The sequence below is a fragment of the Melospiza melodia genome, chromosome 3, assembly GCF_035770615.1.
Source record: "Melospiza melodia melodia isolate bMelMel2 chromosome 3, bMelMel2.pri, whole genome shotgun sequence".
NCBI lineage: Eukaryota > Metazoa > Chordata > Aves > Passeriformes > Passerellidae > Melospiza > Melospiza melodia.
The window spans coordinates 42,061,763-42,077,351 of record NC_086196.1 but is presented as its reverse complement, the minus strand read 5'-3'; the positions used below and the strand labels follow the sequence as shown (position 1 = coordinate 42,077,351).

General features: G+C 43.1%; 1 protein-coding gene across 5 annotated transcripts in view; it reads left to right on the top strand.

The window, feature by feature from the left end:
• PDE7B (phosphodiesterase 7B) overlaps positions 1 to 15,589 on the top strand; it is a 170,187-nt gene that overhangs the window by 82,104 nt on the left and 72,494 nt on the right. Inside the window, exon 1 of one of the 5 annotated variants that reach the window (XM_063151505.1) lies at positions 6,414 to 6,687. The exons of the other annotated variants lie outside the window; for them this stretch is intronic. Within the exon in view, the coding sequence (XP_063007575.1) occupies positions 6,450 to 6,687 (238 nt within the window). The 5' untranslated portion in view covers positions 6,414 to 6,449. Of the gene's footprint in view, positions 1 to 6,413; positions 6,688 to 15,589 lie in introns of those variants that run through there. 5 annotated transcript variants of the gene reach the window in all.

Below are 15,589 nucleotides of genomic sequence, written 5' to 3'. Positions count from 1 at the left end.
TGAATACCATAAGGGGCAAGGACACCAGAGGCCATGCGGCCACCTACGCCATCTCATTAAGCTAAGAGAAGAAAGACAGAAGAAACATTTCAAATGTGGCACATCTCTCATCTGCCAAACTGCTGCAATAATTTTTAGATACATAGGTGCCAACAGAAAAAAATATCTATGCACATTCTTAGCTTTAAAGATGGCAGTAATCCCTTTGAATTCATTGAGACCATACAGTTACTTACTATTAGTTATGTATTTAAGGGATAGGTGTCTCTCACATGCTCAGTACCTTTTTCTACTCAGCTTTTTTTTCATGTATTCCCTAGAGGGAATCCTGTGGGATGCAGAGGTTATTCTTTTCTTAGGGCTGTTTCATAAAGATGATTACTAGCATGTCTACTGTCCCAAATAACAGGTTATTATTTTCCACCTACCTGATTTCTACCAACATTTTCAAGCTGATGCAGTGTTCTTAACCTCCTACTCCATTAGCCTAGTCCATCATTAAGCATCTGGTACAATGATCATTCTGTAAACTCAGGCAATGGATTTTTTTAAAATCCCTTAACTTTGCCTTGGATCAGGTAAATTTTGTTTGTGTGTAAGAACTACGGGAAGAAATAAACTAATAGAGTCCATCAGATACATTTTGCAACACAATCAAATATCCTGGTGGCAATTCCCTTTCAGTTTATCATTATTATTTTCTTATTATGGTTTATTAAGATGAGATGAACCTATTCTCTGCTATTTTCTCTTTCCTTTAAAGCCACATAGAATTTTGCTGTTTACTATGGGAAATTTGAATCATCACATTCAGTATGCTGAACTTTTAATTTTCCTGAGCAAGCAAAGGAAATATTACACCACCTCGCTGTTTCCAATTAGTTATGGACTTCTGTTTATTCCTTTGCTGCAAGCATTTTTGCCTAGTTAGTAGTACAAATTATTAATCTTAAAATTTTATTCTCTCACTTACACTAAAAATGAAAAAGGCATTTTCTCCTTGCCCTACAGAACTCAAGCAATCCTTATTCCTCCATTTCCAGAACATTTTTCCAAGGAATCTGATTAACTGATGAAAACAACAGTTTATGAACCCACAGAACATTACTGCCTGTCTTCTACATTTCCCAGTAGGTGAGGCTCTCAAGGCATGATGCTGTGCAAAGTTCAGGCAATGTGAACTAATTAATTAATTAATTGTACCATTCTCTTAGCAATTCAGCTCATTGCTCTTGACAGCGAGTTGGTAGCAGGAAAAATAATCTATTGCATACCTTAAGTATGCATCAAAGAAAAGTTAGTGAATTGATGAGAATTCATAGTAAAAATACTAAAATAATTTCAGGGTTGGGAAAAATGGTCTGAGATAAAATTTAGAGAATTTGATATGTCCACTTCAGAGCAAAGACACAGCAACTGTCCTCAAATAAATATAAAATTTTTCTTATTTAATGAAGTAATTGCAATGATAGCCATAAATAAGAGTAATTGTTCTTACTAGTAAGAATGACATTAAAAATAATAGACATCTGGAATGAGACAAATGTGGGGCAAAAAATAAGAAAAATTATACTATGATTTTTAAAGTGATGAAAGAAGCCTTCCAGGAGGTTATTAGAAAAAATTCTGCATAACTGCGCCTGCTTATGTTTCTTCTGTCATATTCTCCACCTTTTTTAGGCACTCTGTTCCCTTGTCCCTTTTAAAAGTTACTTACTTGCATTCTTGTTTTCTCTGTTGCTCTGATTATGCTGCCCTGAAAATGAGCACTATTTTTTTAACTTTCTGTGTAGGGACTGTGCCCCAGTGCTTACAATCTTCTCTTCTACACTGAACTCACCCTGAAACCTCCTAAAACTTGATTCTGGTGATGGTGTCATCTCCTGGCTCTGACCCTAGGCAATGGCCTCACCTGTGGTCCCTGCATGACTCCATGATCCCTGGGACAGAGACAAAAGCATACTTTTCATAAGCAACTACTGATTTAAGATGATTGCACTAAGAAGTGCCATATAAAGACATGCTTTACACTTTCTAAAATCAGTATTTTATAGTCTTTGAAACTGGTCTCTATATTTGGGCTTCTTAATGTTTCTGAATCACTTAAAAATTGGGAGCATTTTCCAAAAAATTTTAAATAATGTACTGTAAAAACAGACTATATTAAATCTTTTTAGGTATCTGTTTGGAAATGCAAGCTCTGATACAATGCAGTGGTGTGGGTTAGCTGAAAGAATGGGCAAAGTTTCCAAAAGTAATGACTCTGCCGCGCCAATAATTTATGAGCCATTTTTTAAAACATCAGCTATCAGATGGAAGTGGGAGGAATAACAGAGTATAACTTGTGCTTTACAATGGCCTGTTAATGCAGAAAGGCAGAGGCGCCTGTGCTCTAAGGAAGCTGTCAGCAGAGCTGCAGCCTGGAGGTCCCAGTATCGCTCACAGTGCTGGCAAGGAGGAGACCCCTGCTCGGGAATGGAGCTGGAGGAGGGAAGCAAAAGGAAAAGGCCGTGGGGGGCTAGAAGAGGAGAATCGAGGATCTTTCTTCACCATTCTTTTTTTACAGCTTTTGTGTGTCTGGACTGATTTGTTGTGGGAGAGCTGCTGGAGACAGTATATTTGGCACAAGACAGGGTAGCTCAAAGCCAAAAGGATGGTGCTATTGCCAGTTTAAACTATGGCTTTTCTTTTTTACTTTTTTTTTTTTTTCTTCCCCCCTCCCTCCTTTTTCTTTGAAGGAAGGAAAAGAAAAAAGGGGAAGAAAGGGATTTGCAATGAAAACCAGAGCAGTGGGTTAACAAGAACCCTGCAGGCTTCAGTAGACTGGAAAGATACACGAGGCACTTCCTCTACCATCTGGCATGCAATTCTGCTGCTGCTGCTGCTGCTCTTAGTACATAACTTTGGAGTGAATAAGCAAACAAGCAAAACTTTTTTTAAGAGACACCAACTATGAAACACCAGCTATTAATCTGTCAGCTTACTCTCTTCACTTTTCTCCCACTACAGTATTCCTTTCCTCAAATCTTTTCCAGTTCTCATGTCTATCTGTGGAAATATGCACTGCCTTGTCATGTTTTCAGATGACTCCATTTGCCTTTTTTTGGCATTGCTTCTCAGAATGAATGAGGGACAGAGTTAATGCATTTATATTTCTCTTGTAATCACTTAAGCTTCTTTAACTCGGAGTCAGAGAGAAATGCAGTTGATAGAAATACAGCAATCCATCTCTGCTGAACTATTTCCTTCAAGTATGGCTATAAGTGTGAATGCAAAAGAGAACTTCTAGGTGAGCCAGGCTTGCTGAAGGACTGTTTAAAATGCAGTTACAAATGGCTGGGTACGTTGCCGTGTAGGAGTATGCATGATGTTGAGGTCACATCTTCAAGTTGGGTAAATCACCACAGCACAGCTGAAGTCAGAGAAACAGAGAACTTGCAAAATCTGAGCTTTTTGTCAATTGGAAATCTCTGAGAGTGATGCTACAGCTGATTTTTGGTGCTAGAACTCCTCATATTCACATATCGATCTCCCAGGCTTTCCTGTGAGCAGCTCATATGTGGCTGCATTCTTATAATGAAAAAGACAAAAAAAAAAGTCAGTTACAGAAAAATCTTGGATGAATTCAAGATAAGTAATCATTGAATTGGAGAACAACTGTGAAGCATAAGTCTATTAAGAATAAGATTAATTAATTTACAGACATACCCATAAAAGCCAAGCAACAATTTGAATATATTTTTTTTTCATTCACAACTGCTGATCCTTAAACTGGCCAGAAATCAGAAAGAAAAACAAATCCAAAAACTCCAGGCTATCTAAAACAGTTGTTTTCATTTGATAGCAATTTTACAAGAGAAAAAGTATATACATTTTGTTTGGTTTATTACACAGCTTCTTGAAATACTGATACTACAACAATAGATGTATTTCAATTTGTTTCTTGACTGGCCTCCTCCTTTGCACCTGTAGAACTGTAAGAGAAAACAAATACAACAATTAATCTTGATCCTATGCATAAGACAGGTACCTACCCAAGTGATCCAACTACAAATGATACAGAACCTTTCACAGTTTTAAGGACACAAGAAAGTAGGGTAGATTTTGAAATATCAGTAGATTTTTATTGTTGCTCTCAAGAGGGCTGGTGGCTAAGTTCTGTTGACCACTTAAATATTCAGATATTCATCTAAAAATTAGTCTGGACATCTGTGAATACATTGCCTTCCACAATGTCTGGTATCCTTTATCATAGAATCATTATGGGTGGGAAGGATATCCATGACCATTGAGTCCAGCCTTTGGCAGTACATCACCCTGCGGCTAAACCACAGCACTAAGTGCCGCCTTCAGTTATTTCTTGGTCACTTTTTGTGTTCAGTGAAGCTGGAAATGGCACAAGGATAGCCTTTCTTTCAGAGCACCCTGGCACTTCTGCTCTTTGCCTCAGTGGGGACCACAGAGGTAAACAAAGAGGGAAAACAATAGCTGAAAAAAGTTACTGCAACTCCTTGTTGCAGAAAACTAAAATTAAGCAGTTTGGGTGTAAGGTTTAAACTACTCAGTCGGCAAAGAGTCTTCAAAGTCTTCCGGACTTCAGTTGCAGAGTTTAGCCCTCTTTGATAGGAACAGTGCTTCAAAGAGTAATTACATGAGACTCATCAATATAAAACACCTAAAATATCACAATAAGCCATATGAAAATAAAACCAATAAAATTTGCCTTTCTAGAAAATTATAATCACAGATTATATTAATGTTGTCAGTGCTTGTGCTACTGTACTGCCCATCATCTATTTCTTTGTTCTTAACTCCTTTGTTCAAGAGTCAGGATATCCTGATACAAAAGACTGAAAAATAACAGCACAACAACAACATTACTACACTACTTTGGAATTGCTTCATAATTTTCAAGGCAAAGCTACCAAGTGTAGAGTGCCAATACTGTGGCACAACAGTCTGCAATGAAAACTTTAGCAAACCATTACAGTTGTCAGTTTGAGGTTGGAACATCGATATATTCAAGGCAGAGATCCTGTAACAGGGGAAACGGCATGATGTTAATATGAGGAGGAGAGGCGTGCACTGTTTTCTACATGTAAGGGTGTTAAGTTTCAGTCCATTCTCTTGGCTTCTCTTCCTGTGGGAAGGAAGATCCTGCTTGTTTGACGGTTTATTTTTCCATCTGGAGAGAAGGCAGAACATTGAATGTAACCCAGAGAAGACAAATGTATTAACTATGCATGCGAGGGAAAGTTATAATGCCCAGTAAAATCCCATTAAAAAAGTCTGCAATTTTACTGAAAACTAAGGGCTGGTGCAAGAGCTCAACCTCCACCCCTCCGCTGTGCACTCCGCAAAGTAAGGGACAGACCAGTACCACGATCAGGCTAAAAAGTGTATCTTGTATAAAGGCAACATAAATGTTGTGAAAATCCAAGGCCCCTCCGGGTCTGGGATCGCCGGGAAGGGCCGGGTGCTGCTACAGGGTCTGGCCGAAGGCAGCCCTCAAGTCCGGGGAAGCCCTCGCTGACAGCTGCGCAGCCCCAGCACGCCACCTCTGCTGCTGCATGAGCCAGAGCACTTCCCCGGGCGGCTTTGCCTTGTTTTTAAAGATTAGCGATGAATAATTGCCTCCTCGTCGTAGTCTGGGAGCGACCGCTGCCACCAGGCACTGTCCTAAAGTGAACCCGTTCAGGTGGAGCTTTAGAGCCGCAGTGACTGCGGGCGCGGGGCAGACCCCAGCACGCTCCCCTAGACCCGTCCCTTCAGCAACTCGTTCCTCTGCGACCCCTCAAGTGCCGGCCCCTCCGCTGCCGCTCCGGGTGCCCGCTGGGGCTGGCGTCCGGGAGCGGGGCAGGCGGGGGCAGCGAACTCGTTCTCCGCTCCCGGCCCTCGCAGCGTCCCGTGAATCACCGCCCATCCTCCCGCCGAAGGGCAGCCGAGGTGACGGCGGGGTTTGACTAAAAGGCCAAAACTCCCACCGGCTCCGCAGCCAGCGGGGCGAGGAGGAAGGCGGGGCGGTGGGGGCTCCCCCATGCCATCACGGCAGGGATAAAGTCAAAGTGTTTCCGCCGCGGCGCTTAGCGGGGTGCGAGCTGCGGCTGTGCCGGCGCGGCCCCGCTGCCCCGAGTGCCGCCCGCAGCAGCGGCCCGAGCCCCCGCCCCCGGGTCCCGGCGCCGCGCCGGCATGAGCGGCGGCCCCGCGCCTGCCCGGCAGCCGCTTCGCCCCGGCTGCAGGCGCCTGGCGGCGGGCTGAGGGCGCGCAGCGGCGGGAGCCGAGCGCGGCCGCCGGAGCCCGGCGCTCCTTCCTTCCGCGGGGCCGGGCGCGCCCCTGGCGAGGGGCGGCGGCGGTGGGCAGCCGGGCGCCCTCGCCCCGCTCTGGATGCCCATCGCGGCTGCTCGGGCCGGGGGGTTGCTGCCGCTCCCCGGCGGGGGGCCCGGGCCAGGATGCCGGTGCTGGAGCGCTTCTTCCCCGCGGCAGAGCCGGGCAGGCGGAGGAGGGCGGGGGACGAGGCGATGCCCTTTCCCATGGGCAGCCTGCCCGGTTATCAGCAGGGGACCCTGGCCTGGGACTTGCCCGAGATGATCAAGATGGTAAAGCTCGTTTGGAAATCCAAGGGGGAGCTCCGCGGGGCGAAGCACAGAGGCGTTTTGGAGAGCGAGGATGCCCTGGGCGGTTCGGCAGGTAGGTTTCCCCCCCGCGCTGCTGCTCGGGGAAGCCGCGGGGCAAACGCGGCTGGGGCCGGGGGCGGCGGGGAGCCTCGGCCGGAGCCGGACCGTCCCGTTGTGGGGCAGAGCCGCGGGGCCGCGGAGCTGCCGCACCGAGCGCGGCCGGGCTGAGGAGCAGCCCGTGCTCGGGGCAGCTCCGTGCCGCCGCCGGGACTCGCGCACCGGAGTTTGTGCCGCGCTGGAGCCACGTCAGTTTGCCGATGGCGCTCCCCCGGTCCGGTCTGTTGCGTGGCTTTCGTACGCGGGGTGATAAAAGCTCGGCTGAAAACCAGAGCGAGTAGCTCCGCTGCTCCGAGGCTGAGCTCCGCCGCGGCGGCCGGGCTCCGTGCGGGCGCGGAGAGCTCTCCCGGCCCGCGGTCGGAGCTCCGCAGCCGCGGCCCCGCGGTCAAGGTGACGGAGAAGCGGCGCCCCGGGGCCGCCGGCAGCCCGGCCGCTGCCGCAGCTTCCCCGGCTGCGTTGGCCGTGCCCTCCCGAGCACATGGCCTCTCCTCTCCCACCGCCGAGCCTCTCCCCGATCTTTGCGTGCGCCGGGCTCCCTTCACGGGACCTGCCCGCGCTTCCCTTGTGCAAAGCTAAAGGACTCCCTTACGGCTTGGATCTTGATAGCCACCATTATTAAAAACTTGAGAAACGCTGCCCTATCCCACTGCTTTCTCTTTAAACGTGGTATGTTACTGGGTAAAGAGCACATGCCTTTTCCTTAACTGTGTAAATCTTGTCTGTCAGTTTTTTTCTGATCTCACTAACATATGGCATGTCATCACGTGCTTTACTGAAGTCCAGGTTAGACCTGCAGCATTTTCATTAGGTAGAGAGGAGTTGACAGGTTAGCAGGGTACTTCTGATCAGTTGATTCTGCATCTTAACCTGTGCTTCACACTGCTTACGGTACAAAACCTCTTTCCTTCTGTTAAAGTCAGGGTCACATGCCTATGGCTATCTCAGTACCAGTTGGTAATTTTTTATCCTCCTCTAATTGCACTGCTGTGATTTAGCAGACTTTATGAAACTGTGTGGCTTGTTTCTTCAGAACTCTAGATTATCTCATCTCTGTGGCTGGGTCACTAAATTCTTCTGATGCATTCAGTTCTTCGACCATTGTGCCTTCACCTTCCTTTGGTGTACCTGTTACTGAGACATATAATTGACAGTACTTCATTTAATTGGAATAATTTAATTTTTTAGGTAGAATCGCCTGTTTGTAGGTATTTCGAAGTGCTTGTTTTGTGTATGTAGGTATATATTCTCCGTAATTGTATATATAAACTTGAATAATAAATAGGTATCAGTCTATCACTTTTGAAAGCCTGCTAAGGTTGACTGGATGGTCATTGTATGTCTATTATTTAAAATACGTGTAGTTTAATGAAAGAATGCTTGGTCCACTTCCATTTTGAAAAAGGGGAGATAGGTCTCGGGCTCTGAGGAAGATGTACAATCTGTCACCCCACTTTTGGGGGATCACTCCAGTTTAAAAGAGTAATAAGTAAGAGTGAGTGGATAATGAAAGAGGAGGTCATATTGCTCTTTAAAGTTGGAGCAAATCAGCTGGGAATGGACAGTAGTCAGCCAGGGAGATCGAGGCTTGTGTGGGGAATGCTGAGTGTTCAGAGATGGACCCTAATTAAGCAACTCAAGAAATGCTGCATTGCTTACGCTGTATGTATGAGTAATGGTGGTTTTTCAGTGTGCTTGTGTTGTATCTGGTGAAATTACTTTCATTAGGTAACAAATGAGATTCACCTTCAGATTCCTGGAGGCAACTAAAAATGAGCGTGAATGTAGAGAGACAGATTAGTCCACTAGCAGGATGTGAGTAACTTGCATTTACTCAAATGGCCATTACTCGTATCCTGTGGAGGGGACAGTCCTCTTCATGGTGCCAGATCTATTTCATAAGCTCAGCTGACTTGCAGCAGTACAAATCCGGGCAGAAGATGACTCTTAACTCTCAACACTTTAAATGCGAATCATCAGACGGTTTGAGGGAGCCAGACCTGGGTTGCTGGTTTTTCCTCCTCAGCAACAGTCATCCTAGTAGTTTTCCCTCTTGTGGTTTCATTTTAGTCACTTGAAGTACATTGGAGTATGTGGGAAAACCAGTAAATGCTGAAATCTAGTATACTTAAATAAGTGCAGAGTCAAAGAATGCAGAAATGGGGAGAAGAGATAATCATTTGGAAGGCTCAGTAGTTTGAAGTACTCAGCTTCATGTTTGTGTGATGTTTTTTACATGTTTGATTCCTAGAAAAAAAACAGAACAAAACTTCATAACTCGTATCTTATAAAAAGGCAGTACTTAGTCAGGAATCAGATTTTCTTCAGGTGGAGTTAAAGCAAATAACTTCTGCTTGAGGTACTGCTAGCTAGGCAAATAAAGGTTGATTGTTCAGTAGTAGAATTCACAGCACTTTCCACATCAAGGGCTTTTTCATTTGAATTTGTAAGTATTCATGTGATAACTCATGTTCTGTTATCACATCCTCATGAAACTACTTTGCTTACAGTAGAAGAGGAAATAGATATGAATTCTGGAAGGAAACAGTCAGGATTTCTGGCTTGCTTGATCATGTTAATACAGATTTAACTAAGCAAATTTCTTTACCTTGTCCAAGTGATTGGACTGGGCTTTGGGCTGGATGGCTAGAAAAGTCACAACCCTCTCAACCACAGATAGTGTGAAGGAGGGAGAGCTATATCTGCACATGATGTCAGTTTTGTGGATGGCAACGTCTTGGGGACCCATTTAGCTGTAATTAATACCACATTCCCCATTCCTGAGGTAGGAGTAGAAAGCAAAACGATCTATGTGTCTTGGGCTCTCATATGTAAGAGCTATATCTGGGTCTTTCACCTTGTCCAGTACTGAGAATAAGCTACTTAATCTCCCTGCAAAAAAAAGGGTTTGCAATACATCGATGCAGCATGTAGTTGGGATGAATGAAGAACTCGGATTTCAGTGACTTCCTGCCTAGGGTTTCTAATGATGATTTATTTTCACTTCCAAAGCAGTAAAACTCACATCTTGAGTCTTCTCTTGTTGCACTACTTTTTAATGTTAGTATCAATTAAGACTACAGACCTTTCTCCTGCTCCTGGCCTGCTGTTCCTTAGTAACTCTTCCCCGCCCCCCATTTCAATTCCTGACCAAATCAGCACAAAACTGAGATTTGTTGAAGACTCTCTCCAACTGTGACAGGAGCCATTTCTGTGGGAAATGGGTATAATTCAATGTCATTCCATACTGTGTTTCAAATAGATTATTTGCAAGTCAATGCCTTTTACTTGAATGAAATAACAGCATGTGTTGATATTATAACAACTGAATTATTCAAATAATTCTGATCTGCAACTGTGTTGGTCTCTAGGAGGGAACTGTGTTCTGTTTATGACCCCAACTTTCTTATCACCCTCTCCTAGAGTTCAGCAGTAGCTTTGCATATCAAACCAACCTGATCAGGGAACAGGTACAGGTTTGCCTCCAAGTCTTCCTTAGGAGCATTAGCAACCTCTTAAGCTTCCAGTGATCATCCCAGATAACTCCAGAGAGGCTTTCTGTACCGAGTCTTGCACATGTGCAAACATGCATGACTTTGAGAGAAGGTGCTACTAAGAATTATTAAGGTCTGTTGAGACACCGTGGGTTTTTTGAAATAACTGTGAATGTTTTTTTCCACTCACCTCTTTCTGTTGGTGGATGTTTTCTCAGAAATGTAGGTTCTGATTCATGTGTGTATCATGCTTGTTGTTAACTGGTGAGTCCCTTTGCCATGAGTAGGAAAAACAAGCAAGTACCACTCCTATTAAAGTTGGGAAAATCTCCACCAGTTACTGGTGTGTCTCTTTACTTCTCCTCTTTAGTCCACTTTAGTCTCCTTTACAGTTCAGTAGTCTATTAAGCTTCCTGCTTGTTCTTTCAAACCTTAGAGCTGAGCAATCTTGTGATCTACCTGTTGAAGAGCTCAGAGTCAAATCATGTGTGTTTCCTCAGTGGTTGCTTGAAGGTCTTCCTTAAAGTTATTCACAAGACTCCCAAAGACTTAATTCATCCATAGTATCCCAGGAATCATGCCTTCTACTTAATTTTTCTTTCGTATTTAACAATTTTTATCATGCCGTGTAACAACTTTGCTGTTCATGTTCAAATAAACTTCCCCTTCCTATCATTGCTTATAGAATCACAATCTGATTTGGGTTGGAAGAGTCCTTTAAAGACCATCTAGTTTCAATCCCCCAGCCATGGGCAAGGACACCTTCCTCTAGACCAGGTTGCTCAAAGTTCCATCCCCCCCAAGCCTTGAAGACTTCCAGGAATTGGCATCCACAACTCCTCTGAACAACCTGTTTGGGTGCATGTTTGGTTGTGACACCTTGAAACTCATGCTTGCATTTGTAGTTCCACTGCAGTAACTAATGATCATAAAATCTTAAAATTTAAATCTGCGAATTACTGAGAACCAAATGGGAGTTTGGCTAACAGCTTAAAAGCTCATCGTTTTGAGCATTTGGTGATGAGCATCTAGGTGCCACAAATGTAGATCCTAGTAATAAATAAAATGTGGGAGGTATCAAATGGCATTGTCTTAGCATCTGACCAGTCTCCTGTGTTATTGTTTAGATTGAAATCAGCTTTGTTTATGTCGTGCTGACAGATGCACAGCAGGTAGGAGGGCAGATTACTATATATTTCTGAGATTAGGTTTTCTTTTCTTCTTTTCTTCCCCCAAGTTTTATGTTGAGACTTGTTCAATCCATTGCACTTAGAAGGACAAAGAATGTGAATTTGATATGATCAAAACTACCTGTGGCAAGTGTGATTGCTCGCTGACTGTTGTGTTGAAAGTCCTGGGCCTGGGAACAAGAAATACCCTATTCTGTATTTCGTGAAGAGCTGGTTAAATCAGTGGAACTGTGTGTGATGGTCTCATTAAGAATGGTGAAATTAAACAGTGTACAGTACTACTTCTGTAGTGTGTGTATGTAGACCAAGAGAAAGAATTCAGACCACATCTATGGGTAATGCAGTTCAAACACAACTCTTCAGTTCACTGGCTGAACATAACTTATTAATACATAAGATTTGGGGCTATTTAAAAAAAATACTATACTAATTAGAGAAATTACTTCAAAGATTAAAAGAAATAATTTTGAGATACTAAATCATGGTCACCATTCAAATTCTGGTCCTTGTTTGATACCTACCTCTTTACTTTGAAGTACTTTTAAAATGTAATGTAGAATGAGAAGCTGAACTGATAGTAGAAGTCTTTCATTTTGAACTAGTCAAAATGAACTTATGTGAGTGTCAATTGAAGTTGTGTTTATTTTGGCAGTGAAAATTTTCTACTTGGCTACTGTGCTTAACCACTCTCTTCTGCTTCATTCTTATGTAAATTTTCTGGTGTGGATTTGTTGGGATTTTGGGATATTCAGAGTTAAGTTGGAAGTGACCTCTAAGATGATGAAGTTCAACCACTGCCATGTCCACCAAAATAGGAGCTAGATCAGGGGTGAACCATAGAGAAGGAATAATGTGAAAATCTCACTAAATTTTAAATGGTCTTTCAGTTCAGCTGGGCTGGCACATTTTTTGTTTGCATTATTGTGAATGTTGGAAATCAAAATTTATTTGCAGAAATATTTGGAGAAGCTCTCTGAGCAGCTGTTCAGCTATGTACAGCCACAAAAGAGAGAAAAAGATTACAATATTATAGAGCTAAGACTTCAGGATAAAGTTAGGAGATAAAGCAGAATTGCTCAGGTTGGATGTTGGCCAGTATGAAGAAGGGAATGGGCTGGTGTGCTGGAAAATTGACTGAGGTTTATTGGTCTGTCAGCTCAGAGAAAAATGAGCAGTCTGCTGAAAACTGTAAATACAAATAGAGCAAATTCCAGTGAGCTGTGTAATGGTGGCCAGATCTGTTGCTTTCAGTGAAGCTGTTCTAAATATTAGGAGCCAAAGATGTGGCTTTATATATAAAAATATTGTTTCTAAAGGAAGAGCTAAAAAAGCTACTACACTGTATTCAAACAGAGCTTGGGGGGTGTTGAATGCTTGTTTGCTTCATTATAGTTAAAGCTGATAGTTTTCTTTTATCTTTGGTAAATTGTCTCTAAAGTTCTCTGTACTCTGTGAAGAATTAAACTGATAAGCACAATAGAAAGCTGTAGTGGTATTAGCCATGCCTGCCTAGTGGTGGTGTTTTTCTGTATCGCTTAAATGTTGTGAGAGAAGTGTTTAAAATGCATTGTGGGAAGCTCAATACTTCCAGCTTCCTGTGGGAGGCATTCCAACTTCCAAAGGAGGAAGCGCATTGTATGCAGCGTGTTTGCTGTTTCAGCGCTTCTTCATAACAAACTTTGTTTGTGATCTGTCATACTTGAAAGAGGTGGCTTGGAGACGTGCATCCCAGACAGCTTTCTGTAGTCCTGATTTAGGAAGTGTGAGTTTGGCTTTCCATCCCGGCAACAAAAAGGGTGTCCATGTCACCATTTTCTCCACTGTGACCTATTCGCAGCCCCTCCTCAGAGCTCTGTTTTCAGAATATGCAAAAGCATGTTACTTAAGATAATAGCTCACATGCTTCCCAACCACTGCCACGTTTCAGGGGGCATCGTTACAAATGGGCAAACTTGTCTGAATTGGAGTTGTCCTGCAGGAACTCCCTGGTGTCACTTTCTTTGAAAAAAGTCAGTTGACCTCAGGCTGATTCTTCGCAGCAAGTATGCATCTGGTTCTCACCATAATTCTATAAAACTTCCTAGTTCTCTTGTCTTCCTTTTGTCTGGACTAAAAAGTGAAATACTCTAGAGATATCCAGCTTAAAATATGCTTGGACATTTGTTAATAACTTTTTGTAAGTCATCCTTTTTTCAAAAAGAGCGTTCAGCCTATGGGATAAATTACATTAGGTAAAGTACTTAACTGACCCATGGTGTAGACTTGCAAGACAAAAATGTCTCCACTTTTCATTTTTTTCCTCAGCTTGCAACATGTAATTTCTTCTGTCACTGTTATGGCTAACAAAAAACAAACTCTAAGTGAGAGAAGCAGTAAATCTTTCATGCTCACCTCCTGGATAAAGCATTCTTTTGGCTCCTCTGTGGACTCCCAGCTGTGGTTTTCCCTGAAAAAGTGGAATGTAGTATGGTCTAAGGTGTGTACAAAGAGAGAAGTCCAACACAACGAGGATTTAGTAGGCTCAAGAGTATTGCTGTCAGTAATACTGTCACCCTTATTACAGTAGCAATAGAGATGCAAACCCATTCCATTACTCTTTGAACAGAATATTCTGAAGTTCAGGTATCCTTCAAATTTCCCTCAGAAAATAAAACTTTGCCATTGACTTTTGCTAGTTTATTTATAATCTCTGGGAATGCAATACTTTGGGATTGCTCTCCAGTCCCAGAAACCGAGAACCTGTTTAAAATTACAGAGAAGCCAGGGACAGTCTTTCCATGGACGTGGATGGGCTTTGTTCTAAACCAGGATGTTCAGTGTTACTTTTAGGTAAAACCCTGTGGAAGGTGTACTCTTGAGTGTCTCTTTATACACACAAGACCATTTGGAGAAATTGCTGTAAACTTCCCCAGCTCTGATCCTTTCTGAAGGGGAAGTATGCAAAACTCTGCTTCCTGTGGGAGCATATGAAATTCTTTCATCTGTAGCCAGCTCTGGGTTGTGTGGAGGTAATGCCCTTCAAATATTGCTATCTCAGTGTTCTCCTCATATCCCTGACCTAAGGTAAGGACAAAGTATTAACTCAAAGGCCTACTTAAAAGATGCTCTGTGCAGGTGCAGTTGGAAATGAAGTGTTATCCTGGAGGGCTTTTGGAGCGTGCTGTGCTGTGGCAGGCATTGCTTCTTTCCTGCTGCTTAAGCACTGCCTTGAGATTGAATGCTTTGTTTTCAGCTGCTGGAATTACAGATCAGACAGAAAAATACTTCTAAACTAAGTACTACACAATAGTGTTTGAACACTGCTTTTGAAACTTAAATCATAAAGTAGGTTCATCAAGTAGAAGGAATTAGTTTTAAGCTTGCTGAAGCAATGTTCCACAAGAGTCAAAAACTGGTGTCTACACGGATGTGCTAGGCAAATATTCAATTAAAAATCATACAGAATAATTGGAAAATGCAGGTGCAGAACATTTCTTAAGCCATCAAAATTTTGACAGGTGCTGAAAACACCTTCAATATTCAGTCCATTATCCTGTTTTTAATATCTGTTGGCTAAGTTCTTCCTTGTCCAATAAGAAGTGCTTCTGTGAGCGAGCTTTCCGTTAGTTGAGGTTATCAGCAGCGAGTCCTCGGGGATTTATCTCTGCACGTTATCTGGGTTGTCAGGAGACTGTGTTCACTGCAACACCCAGGTGCTTATCCAGATAGCTGTGTTCCAAACTTCACTTATCCAAACATCTTCCAAACACTTCATGTGTGCAAAACTTAAACTGGAAATCTTGTAATTACAGGCTTTCATGGAAGATTTCTTATTTCCCGCTTCCAGCCTGGGTGGATATACTGCAGGAACATCTGCCTTCACAGTAATTGGGCAATTGCATTTCTAATTCCAAGTGGAACTGAGAGAATAAAGGAGTGAGAGACACTGGGCTTCTGTGAAATGCCAGAAAAAATGATGTGATCCAGCTTGGGGTCTGCATGCAGCTTTGTCTCATTAAAAGAAGTGGGGAGAAGAAAAGAATTCTGCACTCCCTGCTTGCAGATTGTTTTAGTGATACAGATTATGTTCGGGCACACTAACAGCGAGAAGCAGAAAACCACATGCAAGAGATTCTGAACTTTATAGGTGCTGCACAGCTATTGCACTTGCTTTCTGTTCTTCCTGGAAGCACTAGTG